A 15350-nucleotide genomic window follows, 5' to 3' on the forward strand; every position below is an offset into this window, starting at 1 on the left:
TGTGTGGGGTCAGGCTCTGAGGCAGGGTGGCCAGGTTGTCTCAGGGCGCTGCTATCCTCAGGGACCACCCCAATAGCTTCCATTGCCCACACAGTGTAGCCAATGGGAGCTACAAAGTCAGCACCTGGGGTGGGAGCCGTGTGCAAAGACGCCCCCTGGAGGACCAGAGGTGAGTGCTGGACACTTCAGGGAGTGGTGTGGAGTGAAGGGGGGCAGGGAACATGCCTTAGCTTGGTCGCACTGCCGATGCTGGTGGCAACATCACCCGGGGTTCCCTGGGCCCTTTTAATCCACCCAGACCTCTGGGCAGTTACTATTTGTACCCGACCCATGTCGGCAGGTCTGACAGAGGCAGCCAGGAGAAGCAGAGAGTGCGGAAGAGAAAGACCGGAGAAAAGCAGGGGGAAGTCGAGTAGGGCCTGCTGGCGTTTCTCAGACAACAAACTGAGATGCTACAGGCCCTGGTGAGCCTGGAGAAACAACAACGCTCCCCTCCTACTGCTGCCCGTCAGGTCGATATCGGACTCCCCCGCACAAACACACTCACACACCTCTCCTGTCCACATCCCACATGGCATGAGAGCTCACAGAGGACAGTGAAGAATACAACTTGACGTATTCTGACCAGAGAAATTCCCGTTTGGTGGATGTGCACCTGGACTGGAATGTTTCTCATTGGAAGCTTTATTTTGCTTTAACATTTCAAACATGGAAGATCTAAAATCAGGAAGTTATTTGGCTAAATATTCTCCTCTGATTTGTCAAGGAATTATTCATCTGGTCGTAAGGTTCTAACATTCTCACAAAAATTCAGACATTTAAAATGTAGGGGGTAGTTTGGTAAGAACATAAGAATGGCCAAACTGGGTCATACCAAAGGTCTGTCCAGTCCAGTAGCTTGTCTGCCAACAGTGGCCAGCACCAAGTGCTCTAGAGGGGGTGGACCGAAGACAATGATCAAGTGATTTGTCTCTTGACATCCCTCTCCAGCCTCTGACAAACTGAGGCCAGGGACACCATTCCTACCCCCTGGTGAATAGCTTTTTATGGACCCAACCTCCATGAATTTATCTAGCTTCTCTTTAAACTCTGTTATAGCTCTAGTCTTCACAGCCTCCTGTGAACGTTTCTCTTCCGATTTTCCTGACAGGTTTAGAGTAGGGCAAACTCTTTCAAATGCTGAAATTTAAACCAAAAATCTTGAGAGTCGCTGTAAGAAATTAAACAAAATGTTTATGAATTTCCCTCATTCGCTCCATTTTGACTAATTCTGCTTTTCACTCTAATTTCTCTGGCTTTGTAAAAAGACCCTAGAATCCCAGGGCTGGAAGAATTCTGAGGAATCATCGAATTCAACCCCCTGCTGAAAGCAGGACCAACCCAACTCATTCATCCCAGCCAGGACTTGGTCAAGCAGGGAGGTAAACACCTCTGGGGACCCCATTCCAGTGCTTCCCCACCCTCCTAGGGAAATAGTTTTTCCTAATATCCCACCTAGACCTCCCCCACTGCAACTTGAGCCCATTGCTCCTTGTTCTGCATCTGCCCCCACTGAGAACAGCCTCTCTCCAGCCTCTTTGCCACCCCTCTTCAGGTAGTTGCAGGCTGCTCTCAAATCCCCCCTCGCTCTTTGCTTCTGCAGACTGAACAGACCCAACTCCCTCAGCCTCTCCTTGTAGGTCATGTGCTCCTGCCCACCAATCATTTTGGTTGCCTACATCTAGACCTCCTTCCTTTTGTAGTGGGGGGGTCCCAGAACTGCACGTATATCTTCAGCTGTGGCCTCACCAGTGCCAAAAAAGAGGAATAATCACTTCTCTAGATCTGCTGGCAATGCTCCTCCTAATGCAGCCCCAAATGCCATTAGCATTCCTGGCTACAAGGGCGCCCTGTTGACTCATATCCAGCTTCTCATCCATTGCAATCCTCAGGGCCTTTTCTGCAGAACTGCTACTTAGCTGGTTGGTCCCCAGCCTGTAACAAGGCTTGGGATTCTTCCGTCCCAAGTGCAGGACTCTGCACTTGTCCTTCTTGGACCTCACCCGATTTCTTTTGGCCCAATCCTATAATTTCTCTAGGTCACTCTGGACTATATCCCTGTCATCCTCTGTATCTACCTCTCCCCCAGCTTAGTGTCACATGCAAACTTCCTGAGGGTGCGATCCATCCCCTCACTGAGGTCGTAAAGAAAGATGTTGAAGAAAACCAATGCTAGAACCCATCCTTGGGGCTCATCAGTTGAAGCCGACCGCCAATCAGACATCAAGCCATTGATCAGTACACATTGGGCCTGACAATCTAGCCAGCTTTCTGTCCCTCTTACAGTCCTTTTATCCACTCCATGCTCCCTTAACCTGCTGGCAAGGATACGGTGGGAGACCGTATCAAAAGCTTCGCTAAAGTCAAGGTAGATCACATCCACCGACTTTCCCATCCACAGAACGAGTTATCTCATCGTAGAAGCTAATCAGATTGCTTATGCAGGACTTGCCCCTGGTGAATCCATGTTCACTATTCCTGATCACTTTCCCTTTTTCCAAGTGCTTCAACATAGATTCCTTGAGGATCCCCTCCATGATTTCCGGGGACTGAGGTGATGCTGATCAGTCGGTAGTTCCCTGGATTGGCTTTCTTCCCTTTTTTAAAGATGAGCCCTACATTTGCCTTTTTCCAATCATCTGGGACCTCTCGTGATCTCCAGGAGTTTTTAAAGATAATGGCCAAAGTCTCTGCAGTGACATTTGCCAACTCACTCAATACCCTCAGATGCATTAAATCTGGGCCAATGGATTTGTGTATGTCCAACTTTTCTAAATAGTTCTTAACCTGCTCTTTGTCTTCTCTTCTCAAGTATTTTGCTCAAGACTCCCTTCACCTCTTTGTTCCTCAATGTGTATATCATGGGGTTCAACATAGGTGACACTATTGTGTTCAACAGGGAAACTATTTGATCATTCTCCAGGGTGGGGCTAGAATTTGGCCACAGGTAAGTGATGAGGCTCGTTCCATAAAACAAATTCACCACCATGAGGTGGGAGGAGCAGGTGGAGAATGTTTTACGTCTCCCCTCCGCCGACGGCAGCTTCAGAATGGTGGAGATAATATAGACGTAGGACAGGATTATAATCAAGAAAGGACCCATGATAAAAATCACGGTGATAAAGAACCCTAGTATATCAATCTTCAGTGTGTCGGTGCAGACCATCTTCACCACCGGTGCAATGTCACAGAAGAAGTGGTGGATGCGGTGGGAGCCACACAAGGGCAGGCTGAAGATCCACGTGGTCTGAGCTACCTCCAGAGAGATGCCGATGATCCATGAAGACCCCGTGAGCTGTGCGCACGCCTTGCTACTCATGATGGTGGTGTAGTGCAGGGGATGGCATATGGCCACGTAGCGATCGTAGGCCATGGCTGCGAGGAGGCAGCATTCCGTGAGGCCCATGATGCTGAAGACCAACATCTGAGCTGCACAGCCCGCAATGGAGATGGTCTTTTCCTCCACCAGGAGGTGAACCAGCAGCTGAGGGACCACACTGGAGGTGAAGCAGATTTCCAGGAAGGACAGGTTGACCAGGAAGAAATACATGGGGGTATGGAGGGAAGGGTTGATCTTTACCAGGATAATAACGAGAATGTTCCCCACCAGGGTGAGGAGGTAGGTGACCAGCAGCAGCAGAAACAGAAGGATTTGCAGCTTGTTAAGGTAGGAAAACCCCACCAGGATGAGCCTACCGGAGATGGTCTGGTTCTTGCCAGGGTCGCTCTCGGAATAGGTCATCTGCAGGGGTGACAGAGACTGATTCAGAGGAACATCAAACATGTAGAGTCACAGACTCCCAGGGCTGGCAGAGACCTCAGGAGGCATCGAGTCCAGTCCCCTGCCCAAGGCAGGACCAACCTGACTCAATCATCCCAGGTAGGCCTTGGTCAAGCCGGGACTTGAAAACCTCTAGGGATGGAGATTCCACCACTTCCCTAGGGAACCCATCCCAGTGCTTCCTCACCCGCCTAGGGAAATAGTTTCTCCTAATCTCCAACCTAGACCTCTCACCTTTCAATGTGAGACCATTGCTCCTTGTTCTGCCTTCTGCCCCCACTGAGAACAGCCTCTCTCCATCCTCTTTGGAACCCCCCTTCAGGGAGTTGAAGGCTGCTCTCAAATCCCCCCTCACTCTTCTCTTCTGCAGAGTAGACCACCCCAAGTCACTCAGCCTCTCCTTATAGGTCTTCTGCTCCATTACCCTCATCATTTTGATTGCCCTCTGCCATACCCTCTCCATTGTATCCATATCCTTTCTGTCCTGGATGGGCCTGGAACTGGACAGAATACTCCAGAGGTAGCCTCCCCAGTGCTGAATAAAGAGGAATAATGACTTCCCAAATTTCCTCCGAATCCTCCTTTTCGTGCATCTGAATATGCCATTTGACTTCTTGGCTACAAGGGCACCTTGTTGACTCATATCCAGTTTCTCATCCACTGTCGTTCCCTAGGGCATTTTTTGTCAAACTTTTGCTCAGCTATAAGCTTCCTACTGGGATGACAACACCAAACTTCACTTAATTTAAGCCAGCTCCAACTATGTATTTTATGTGGCTGGAGGTCTATACCTTAAGCCTAGCTTCAGGGTCTAATGTCGACCTGGCCTTAGTCTCTCCACTTGAAAGTTCAAAAAGGCATCTCTTCCTTCCTTCCTTCCTTCCTATCCCCATCCACCCCTTCCTTCCTTTCTTCTGGAATACTATGCTAAAACCACATTCACCAAACAGGATTCTTCAAATGTGGGCACATTCTGATCTCAGTCTCGTGCCAAAATGTGGTTGAAACCATTGGAAGAGCGAGGAGCAGGATGAAAGTTGCAAACAATGGGGGATTTTGACCTTTTGAATTTTATAAATGGTTATTCATCTCTCAATATTGGAAAATCATTCCTGCTTCTCTCATCACAACTGTCTCATACGTTGGTGCGTGTCAGTGTACGTAAAAAGACCTAGGGTATGTCTACACTACAAAGTTAATTCAAACTAACGGACGTTAGTTTGAATTAACTTTGATAGGTGCTACACTAGTGCTCCGCTAGTTCGAACTTAATCGAACTAGCGAAGCGCTTAGTTTGAACTAGGTAAACCTCATTCTACGAGGACTAAGCCTAGTTCGAACTTACTAGTGTGTAGCCCCTTAATTCGAACTAGTGGGAGGCTAGCCCTCCCCAGCTTTCCTTGGTGGCCGTTCTGGCCAACACCAGGGAAACTCTATTGCCCCCCTCCCGGCCCCGGACTCCTTAAAGGGGCACGGGCTGGCTACGGTGCCCGTGCCAGGTGCAAGCCTGCCAGCACCCAGCCAGCAGACCCTGCACCTGGCACGGCTCGAGCCACCCACCCGATGCCCCCCAGCCCACCCCCTCTTCCCGGGACCAGGCTGGCGGCTCCCGGGAGGTTGCCCGGGACCGCAAGAGGCGGGCACCTGCCTGGTCTAGTGCGGACATCGTGGACCTCGTCCACGATCTCCACACTAGGCACAGGAAAGTGGCCGGCTAGGGCAGGAGAGCTGCCAGCCTGGCCACCCAGGAGCAGGTGTGCATGAAAATCAAGGGGGTCCACTGAGACCCCCGACCCTGAACCCTGAGCTTACAATGGCCGTCATGGGTCAGACCAAAGGTCCATCTAGCCCAGTAGCCTGTCTGCCGACAGCAGCCAACCCCAGAGACCCTGGAGGGGATGGACCGAAGACAGTGACCAAGCCATTTGTCTCGTGCCATCCCTCTGCAGCCTTCCACAAACCTTGGGCAGGGACACCACTCCTACCCCCTGGCTAATACCACTCCATGGATCCAACCTCCATCACTTTATCTCACTTCTCTTTAAACTCTGTTCTAGTTCTAGCCTTCACAGCCTCCTGCAGCAAGGAGTTCCACAGGTTGACTCTTTGCTTTGTGAAGAACAACTTTCTGTTACTAGTTTGAAGCCTGCTACCCATTCCTTTCCTTTGGTGTCCTCTAGTCCTTCTATTACGGGAACTAATGAAGAAGTTTTCTGTATGCACCCTCTCCACCCAACTCCTGCTTTTATAGACCTCTATCCTGTCCCCGCTCCATCTCCTCTTTTCTAAGCTGAAAAGTCCCAGTCTCTTTAGCCTCTCTTCATATGGGACCTGTTCCAAACCCCTCATCATTGTAGTTGCCCTCCCCCCTCCCAACCTCTCTCTTCCCCTCTCCCACCTCCTTTTCCCAGTCTCCCCCAGTTTTGTTCAATAAAGAGAGATTCTATTTTTGAACACAATTGTCCTTTATTTTGTACATAAGGAAGGGGGGCTAGGGAGGGGTAAGTGGAAGGAGGTGAGGGAGGAATGGGGTACGAGCCCCCGATGGGGAGGACTGGGCTGGCTCTGCGGGCTTCTGGGGGTGGAAGCTCTCCTGCAGCCCCCCAATTGCCCCCTCTCCCCAGATGGCAGCCTGCGGCAAGTGCAGCTGGTCTGATGGCCGAGTGCTGTGATGTGCCCAGTGTGGGTACTGCGGGCAATCCAAGCCAGGACTGCTTTGCAAGCGGGGCACCCCTGAGAACTGTCTGTCCGGGGTGGGGGTCGGGTCCCTTTAAGCACAGCCCTCGGCTAGCCTGAGACAGCAGCTCCACGCTCTAATTCCTCATCTGATGCCCTGCCGGCACTGCTTCCGGCCATCCTTAACCTCGGTTCAGTGTCCACTCTGTGTGGACATGCTGGTTCAAATTAGCAAAACACTAATTCGAACTAGTTTTTTAGTCTGGATGCGTTAGTTCGAATTAGCTTAGTTCGAATTAGCGCTGTTGTGTAGACATACCCTTAGGGCTGGTGCGGCAGCTGGTGTAAATCTTAATGACTCTATGGGTACAAAAAGACTAATAGCAATTTACACCAGTTGTGGGGTTTTAATCCTATGACCTTGCTAATAAAGAGGTTTATAAAAGGGAAGATCCTAGTGTATAAGTGATGTTCCCCACTAATGTTTTACTTCATGGCTATATGTTCACAAGGAACTTCATAATAACAGGCATGCCAGTGAGGTGATAGAGTTGAATTAAAAATGAGCCATAACGAATATTGTATTTTGCATGACTTCACTTCCTTAATGGGGAGATCGCAAAGCAATGCATCCAGTTATAGTGAGCGAGTAATTGGGAAACTGGGAAAGACTGAGAGAAGAGGCTGGGTTTTACATTGGGTCATAATTTCCTGAATTGGAAACATTCTCTGAATTGAAATCTCTCTCTCTCTCTCTCTCTCTCTCTCTCTCTCATGCGTATGCTTGTGCGCGCACACACACACACACACACACACACACACACACACACACACACACACACACCAACCAACTGTGGAGGAGCACTAAGCACACTGCATGGAATAATTTCTAACAAATGCAAATGAGGTTCTCTAAACATGCAGAAGAACTTTCCATCTTACGACACATGCCTATGTTCCCATATTTATTTTCACCCAGGATCAATACCAAAGCTGGAAACAGCAAAAAAACCTCCCCATTTCAATTCAGAATGGAAAACTGAAAACTTCCATCCACATCAGCATTTTTCTAGTGGAAAACATCAATAGAGATGAAATCGTTTGTTCAGAAGAGATTTTGGTTGATGTTTTACGATGCCGGCTGACATTTGGACAGCGTCTAAGTAAATGGAGTCATTTATTCACCTTTGGAAATGAAGCCCGAGATATTCTTGTCACTGGAACCTGAATGGAAGTTTCAGTGCTCTTGAAGTCACCTATCGGAGGGGTAGCCGTGTTAGTCTGAATCTGCATAAAGAACAAGAAGTTCTGTGGCACCTTATAGAGTAACAGATTTATTGGAACATAAGCTTTTGTGGGCAAAGACCCACTTCGTCAGATGCATGACGAAATGTGTCGTTGCCCACAAAAACGTATGCTCCAATAAATCTGTTACTCTATAAGGTGCCACAGAACTTCTCTTTGTTTTTACGTGATCTAGATACTCCATTGAGAAGAGGGGAACATGAAAGACATCAAAGCCGTGCACGTTATGCAGAGAGGGGATTCCGAACAATTTCGCTTAAAGATGTCATCTTAAAATGAGTGGGCACCAGGTGCAGAGCATGGGCTGTGGTTGTCTCCTGGGAGTGGCGGAGAAGCGATCAGAGAGAGCCAAGCCTAATCCAACACACCCCTCAAACTACATTTGCCTTTAGATTGTGAGGACAATGAAGAAGGGTGTTAAGAGGAAAGAAGCAAGAAATAACACTCCCGGCACAAGAACAAGACCAAACACACTCATGGTTTGGTGGTAAACACATCTGGTGCTCCTCTCTCACGCTGGAGGGCACTATGGAAATCTGGGATCAGAACGATAATTTACGGAAACACCTGCAAAATCAAGTTCTTGACCTGACCCATCATTGTTCAGTTAGTTATATTCACAATGATACATTTGGAGACTAACAGATCAATAGAAATACTACTAGATAGACGGCAAGATGGGGTGGACTAGATAGATAGGTAGACAGAGGGGGCGTATGTAAGTAGATAGGAAGACAGAGAAGTGTAGGTAGGTAGATAGGTAAGGAGATGGGTATATATAACTAGATAGAGGGGTGTACATAGGTAAATACATCAATAAGATTAGATACTAAGGTTCTCTATGCATGTCTGGAAAATGTGAATGAAGACACTTGTGATGCTTTGCTCCAATTGCAGGACACTGATGGATTTCACTTGGTGAATGGGGGTTTGAGTCATTCATCCGTATCCTACCTTGTGTGAGCAGAGCGGTTCCAGCTCCTCGCTGCAGGCGCTAGAAGTGCTGAAGGGAACTGAGGGGTTTTATTGCACTCGTTGGCTTCTGGGACCGAGTCCCTCATGGCAACGTCTCCTCATATTCCTCGGAGGAGGAACAGCCCTGCCTGGAGCTGCAGCCAAACAAGATTCCCCAGGTCGGTCAGGGCAGGGGAAGTTGTCTCATCATGTGCATTTTGTAGATGAAAATCACCCAGGGATTGACTCCCTCTTGGAAATTCTTGTTATGTCTAGCAGGAGGGACGATCTGTCCCAGACAACACACCACACAGAGTCAGGGACAGGGGCAGTGACACCCCCTCCCAGTCTCATGTCCTAGGTCCCTGAGGCTCAGACTCTGGGTCCCACTCTTGTTCCAGAGCCATCATGAGACTCCAGGCGCTCTGACTCCCAGACTCACCTGCTCTAACCATTACACCCCACTTCCCTGCTAGAGCTGGGCACAGAAGCCAGGAGTCCTCAATCCCAGACCCCCTGCCCTGCCCACAGAGCCCAGTTCCCTCCCCGAGCCCCACGGCTCAGAGTAGGCAGGGGATGGGTCCCTTTGGTTCCAGCAGGTTTGCAGCACGACCAGATGTAGGGTGAACTCCCAGGGATGATAGAACAAAATGTGTGGGTGGACAGGGGCTGGGGGGGCAGGTGCATCAGGGGGTGGGGGGATGGCTCAGCTGAGAGGTCTCATGCCTCTGTCCCACTGCCTTCATTGGTCCAGCAGGGCCGTATGGGGCTGGGTACCAGGTGTGGGGGCTTCCTCTTTAGTCAGTGCTGCTGTCCATGCTCCAGCCTGGCACCAGGGGGCACTGAGCGACAGGGTGGGCCGGGAGGGCGCTGTGGGATGGTCTCAGGTCGGGGGATCTAACAGGTAATACTGTAAGCTGCTCAGTGTAGCCAGTCTTAGGGGATGACTTGATATTGATTCCATAATACTTTGCCTTCTTGATTTCAGATGTTATTTGTGACATCACTTTAGATCCCGATGTATCAATCACAGCATCGAGTTGTAGAAATTGTTGGGGGAGGGGCATGAAGGCCTGATCTTTTCTATGTGGTCTGGTTCTGGCTCTTACGAGTACATGGGTGTTCTAGGTGGGATGCTAGATGTGTTGCAGGATGACAGCTATCTTTGCAAGTGCTTTTAAAATAGATCTGTCTTCAAACTCTGAAGCCACGTATTAAAGTGCTACTCTGCAGCAACTGCTTGTCGAATTGGTGTCAAACACAATGTGAAAGTTTCAAACAAGGAGAACTTTTATCTGTGCTTTTCAGGTCTCTGTTTCACTTGTATAGTGATCTTAGACGTTCATTTAAAATACCCATCACCAACCACCTGGTGTTTAATGTCATGTTTGTGGCTTTATTTGCTTTCTGTGTTGGTTTGTTGCTGATTTTCACTCTTCCATGTCTGTGTGCCATTCATCAATTTAAGAGTTGACATCCCAAAGAAACATTATGACGGTTTTGCACCTTTCCAGTGTAAGTAAATATTGTATTAATACTTGCAAGAACAACATGACTGTTTCCAGTTGACTCATAGATTTGTTTAGCATCTTACACTGAGCTATGTGTGGATAATATGCACTTTGATTGATTACTAGCTTGAGTTGTTAGAAAGGATGGTAAAATACATGTAGTTCCAAGGTAGTATTAATTTTATTTTTATTTGATATTAGATATTAGATACACATCTAACATCAAATAAATAAACATATTTATCCCTCCCTTTTAATTTTGTTTTATGTTCCATACATACAAGCTGTCTAAAATATGTGTTTCAACAAACCCTGGGCTCCTAATAAACACTGTTTCTTGTGGAAATATCTGGCCGGCATCAGCCAGTGTACCGTTATTTTGTAAATGTCATAGAACGATCTTGAGACATGATGTATCATCTTTGCAGCTCAATGCCTTGCTTTGTGGATTTTACAGATGGTGGCAACATCACCTTACTGTTCACCTTACTTTAGCTAATTAACGACCAGGTGAATCCTGAGTATAATTGCTGTATTCAACAAAATGGCTCTTATTTAAGAATGAAGGACCATGAAATGTACCACTTTCCAGAGTATAATATTACAGTGGGATAAAGTAGGACTACGTCTACACTGGCACCCTTTTCCGGAAATGCTTAAAACAGAACAGTTTTCCGTTATAAGTATTTCCGGAAAAAGCGCGTCTACATTGGCAGGATGCTTTTCCGGAAAAGCACTTTTTCCGGAAAAGCGTCCATGCCAATGTAGACGCACTTTTCCGGAAAAAAGCCCTGATTGTCATTTTTGCAATCGGGGCTTTTTTGCGGAAAAGACTACTGTGCTGTCTACATTGGCCCTTTTCTGGAACAGTTTTTTCAGGAGCAGCATAGTTTTTCCGGAAAAACACTGACAATTTTACAGTAGATCGTCATTGCTTTTCTGGAAAAGCAAGCGGCCAGTGTAGACAGCTGGCAAGTTATTCCAGAAAAGTGGCTGCTTTTCCAGAATAAGTGGCCCAGTGTAGACACAGCCTAGGTGTTTAGATGATTGGGCTTTTCTCCCTTCTGTAATTCTATATCGTCTAATATAAGAGTTTAATATTATGGGAGTCCCTAATGCGTACAAAGACTTTAATCCAGCCCTGGGTGCAGGCTGGTGTGTGTGTGTTCGGGCTCTGAGGTGGGCCAGCGGGTATCAGTGCTTTGCTATTCTCAGGGACCACTCCCATAGCTCCCATTGGCCGCATATCGTAGCCAATGGGAGCTGCAAAGTCAGCATCTGCAGTGGGTGCTGTGTGCAAAGACGTCCCCTGCAGGACCACAGGTAGGTGCTGGCCACTTCAGGGAGTGGTGTGGAGGGAAGGGGGGCAGGGAACATGCCTTAAGTAGGTAGCACTGCTGATGCAGGTGGCAACAGCAGCTGAGGGGCCAGGGTCCCTTTTAATCCACCTGGACCCCTGGGTAGTTACTATTTGTACCCTCCACGTGTTGGCTGATCTGTTTCCCCTGGGACGCAGCCTGGAGAAGCACAGAGTGCGGAAGAGAAGCACTCAAGAGAAGCAGAGAGAAGTCAAGCAGGGCCTGTTGGCGTTTCTCAGACAATAAACAGATGCTACAGGCTCTGGTGGGCCTGGAGAAACAACAAAGTTCCGTCCTTCCACTGCCTATCAGGTTGATATCAGAAATACACTCGTAAACCTCACGCATCAGAGCTCACGGCACCTCGACGTATTCTGACCAAAGACATTCCAGGTTGGCGGATGTATACATGGACTGCAATGTTTCTCCTTGAAAGCCTTGTTTTCCTTTAACATTTCAAACTCGGAAGATCAAAAGTCCGGACGCTATTTGGCTAAATATTCTCCTCTGATTTGTCAAGGAATTATTCATCGGGTTGAAAGGTTCTGACATTTCTACAAAAATTCAGGAATTTAAAATTTAAAATTTAGGGGGTAGTTTGGTAAGAAAAGTTTCGCTTCCAATTTTCCTGACAGCTATAGAAGAGATCGACGTCTTTCAAAGGGTGAAATTTGAACAAAAAACTTGAGAGTCACTGTGAGAAATTAAAGAAAATGTTTATCAATTTGCCTCATTCACAACACTTTGACTCATTCTGCTTTTCACTCTAATTGCTTGGCTACAAGGGTTCCACTGGAATCCCCACCTCCTTTTCTGCAGAACTGCTGCTTAGCCAGTCTGTCCTCAGCCTGTAACAATACTTGGGATTCTTCCACCCCAAGTGCAGGACTCTGCCCACCTACGTATCTACCTCTCCCCCTAGCTTAGTGTCATCTGCAAACTTGCTGAGGTTGCAATCCATCCCTTCATCCATGTCACTAATAAAGATGTTGAACAAAACCAGGCCTAGAACAGATCCTTGGGACACTCTGCTAGAAACCTCCCGCCAACCTGACATTGAGCTGTTGATCACTACCAGTTGGGTCTGACAGTCTAGCCAGCTTTCTATCCATCTTACCGTCCATTTATATAATCCATACTTCCTAAACTTGCTGGTAAGGATACTGTGGGAGACGGTATCAAAAGCTTTGCTAAAATCAAGGTACATCACATCCACCGACTTCCTCATGTGCACAGAGCCATTTACTCCATCATAGAAGCTAATCGGGTTGGCCAGACATGACCTGCCCTTTGTGAATCTATGTTCACTATTCCTGATCACTTTCCCCTCATCCAGGTGCCTCAAAGTGGATTCCTTGAAGATCCCCTCCATGATGTTTCTGGGAACTGAAGTAAGGTTGACTGAAGATGTAGTTCCGTGGTTTGGCCTTCTTCCCCTTTTTAAAGATGGGCACTACCATTGTCTTTTTCCATTTGTCTGGGATCTCTCCCGAACTCCACGAGTTTTCAAAGATAATTGCCAAAGGTTCTGCAATGACATTTGCCAACTCCCTTAATACCCTCAGATGCATTCAGTCCGGACCCATGGCTTTGAGTGTGGCTTTCTGTTCTAAATAGTTCTTAACCTGCTCCTTCTCTTCTCTAGTGTTTTGCTCAAGACTCCCTTCACCTCTTTGTTCCTCAGTGTGTATATCATGGGGTTCAACAGAGGTGACACTATTGTGTTCAGCAGGGAAACTATTTGATCATTCTCCAGGGTGGTGTTAGAATTCGGCCACAGGTAGGTGATCAGGGCTGTTCCATAGAACAAACACACCACCATGAGGTGGGAGGAGCAGGTGGAGAAGGCTTTACGCCTGCCCTCTGCTGACGGCAGCTTCAGGATGGTGGAGATAATATAGACATAGGACAGGATTATCATCAAGAAAGGGCCCATCATAAAAAATGCTATAATAAAGAACCCTAGAATACTAATGTTTGATGTGTCGGCGCAGATCATCTTCATCACCGGTGGGATGTCGCAGAAGAAGTGGTGGATGTGGTGGGAGCCACACAAGGGCAGGCTGAAAATCCATGTGGTCTGAGCTACCTCCAGCGAGACACCGATGAACCATGAAGCCCCCGCGAGCTGTGCGCACACCCGGCCACTCATGATGGTGGTATAGTGCAAAGGGTGGCAAATGGCCGCATAGCGGTCGTACGCCATGGCCGCGAGGAGGCAGCATTCGGTGAGGCCCATGATGGTATTGACGTACATCTGGGCTGCACAGCCCGCAATGGAGATGGTCTTTTCCTCCACCAGGAGGTGAACCAGCAGCTGAGGGACCGAACCAGAGGTGAAGCAGATTTCCAGAAAGGACAGATTCACCAAGAAGAAATACATGGGGGTGTGGAGGGAGCGGTGGAGCTTTACCAGGAGGATAACGAGCAGGTTCCCCAATAGAGTGGCCAGGTAGATGACCAGAAGCACCAGAAACAGAAGGATTTGCTGTTCACCGAGGTAGGAAAATCCCACCAGGATGAGCCCACTGGAGATGGTCTGGTTCTCGCCAGGGTCGCTGTCAGAATAGGTCATCTGTAGGGGTGAGAGGGGCTGAATCAGAGGAACATCAAACAGGTAGATTCTAGAATCCCAGGGCGGGCAGAGACCTCAGGAGTCAACGAGTCCAGCTCCCTGCCCAAAGCAGGACTAACCCCAACTCAACATCCCAGCCAGGGGTTGATCAAGGAGGGACACAAAAAACCTCTAGGGATGGAGATTCCACCACCTCCCTAGGGAAACCATCCCGCGCTTCCCCATCCTCCTAGGGAAATACTTTTCCTAATATCCAACCTAGACTTCCCCTAACACAACATGAGAGCATTTCTCTTCATTCTGCCATCTGCCACCACTGAGAACAAACTCCAGCCTCTTTGGAACCCCTTTCAGGGAGTTGAAGGCTGCTACCAACTCCCCCCTCACTCTTCGCTTCTGCAGACTAAACAAACCCAAATCCCTCAGCCTCTCCTCGTAGATCATGTGCTCCAGCCCCCGAATTCTTTTGGTTCCCTCCGCTGGACCCTCTCCAATGCGTCCACATCCTTTTTATGCAGGAGGGGCCCAGAACTGGACACAACACTTGATATGTCACCTCTCTAGTGCCAAATAAAGGGGAATAATGACTTCCCAGATCTACTCACAATGCCCCTCTTAATTCATCCCAATATGCCATTCGCCTTCTTGGCTACAAGGGCGCCCTGTTGATTCATCTTCAGCTTCTCATCCGCTCTCATCCTCAGGGCATTTTTTGCCAAAGTGTAGCTCAGCTGTCAGCCTCCCACTGTGATGACACCACGGAACTTCACTTAATTTAAGCAGACTCCAGCTATGTATTTTACGTGGCTGGAGGTCTATACCTTAAGCCAAGCTGCAGGGTTTAATGTAGACCTGACCTTAGTCTCTCCACTTGAAATTTCAAAAAGGCATCTCTTCCTTTCTTCCTATTCCCATCCACCCTCTCCCTCCTTCCTTCTTTCCTTCCCGAAAGTTACTCTAAAACCACATTCACGAAACAGGATTTCTCAAATGCGGGCACATTCTGATCTCAGTTTGACGCCAAAATGTGCGTGAAACCATTTGAAGAGCAAGGAGCAGGATGAAAGTTGCCAACAATGTGGATTTTGGCCTTTTGAATTCAAGATATTATAGAACCATTTACATCATTCCTGCTTCTATCATCGCAACTT

General features: G+C 48.1%; 2 protein-coding genes across 2 annotated transcripts; both read right to left on the minus strand.

Annotated features, from left to right (window-relative positions):
• Window positions 1–2821: 2821 nt before the first annotated feature.
• Window positions 2822–3823, minus strand: LOC102448284 (olfactory receptor 10A4-like). Its single transcript, XM_014578163.2, has one exon. It carries the CDS (start codon window positions 3821–3823, stop codon window positions 2822–2824), a length of 1002 nt encoding a protein of 333 aa, XP_014433649.2.
• Window positions 3824–13233: 9410 nt separating this feature from the next.
• LOC106732637 (olfactory receptor 10A4-like) lies at window positions 13234–14199 on the minus strand. Its single transcript, XM_014578171.2, has one exon. The coding sequence runs from the start codon at window positions 14197–14199 to the stop codon at window positions 13234–13236; it is 966 nt and encodes a 321-aa protein (XP_014433657.2).
• Window positions 14200–15350: the final 1151 nt, after the last annotated feature.

Source organism: Pelodiscus sinensis, chromosome 30 (genome assembly GCF_049634645.1).
Source record: "Pelodiscus sinensis isolate JC-2024 chromosome 30, ASM4963464v1, whole genome shotgun sequence".
NCBI lineage: Eukaryota > Metazoa > Chordata > Testudines > Trionychidae > Pelodiscus > Pelodiscus sinensis.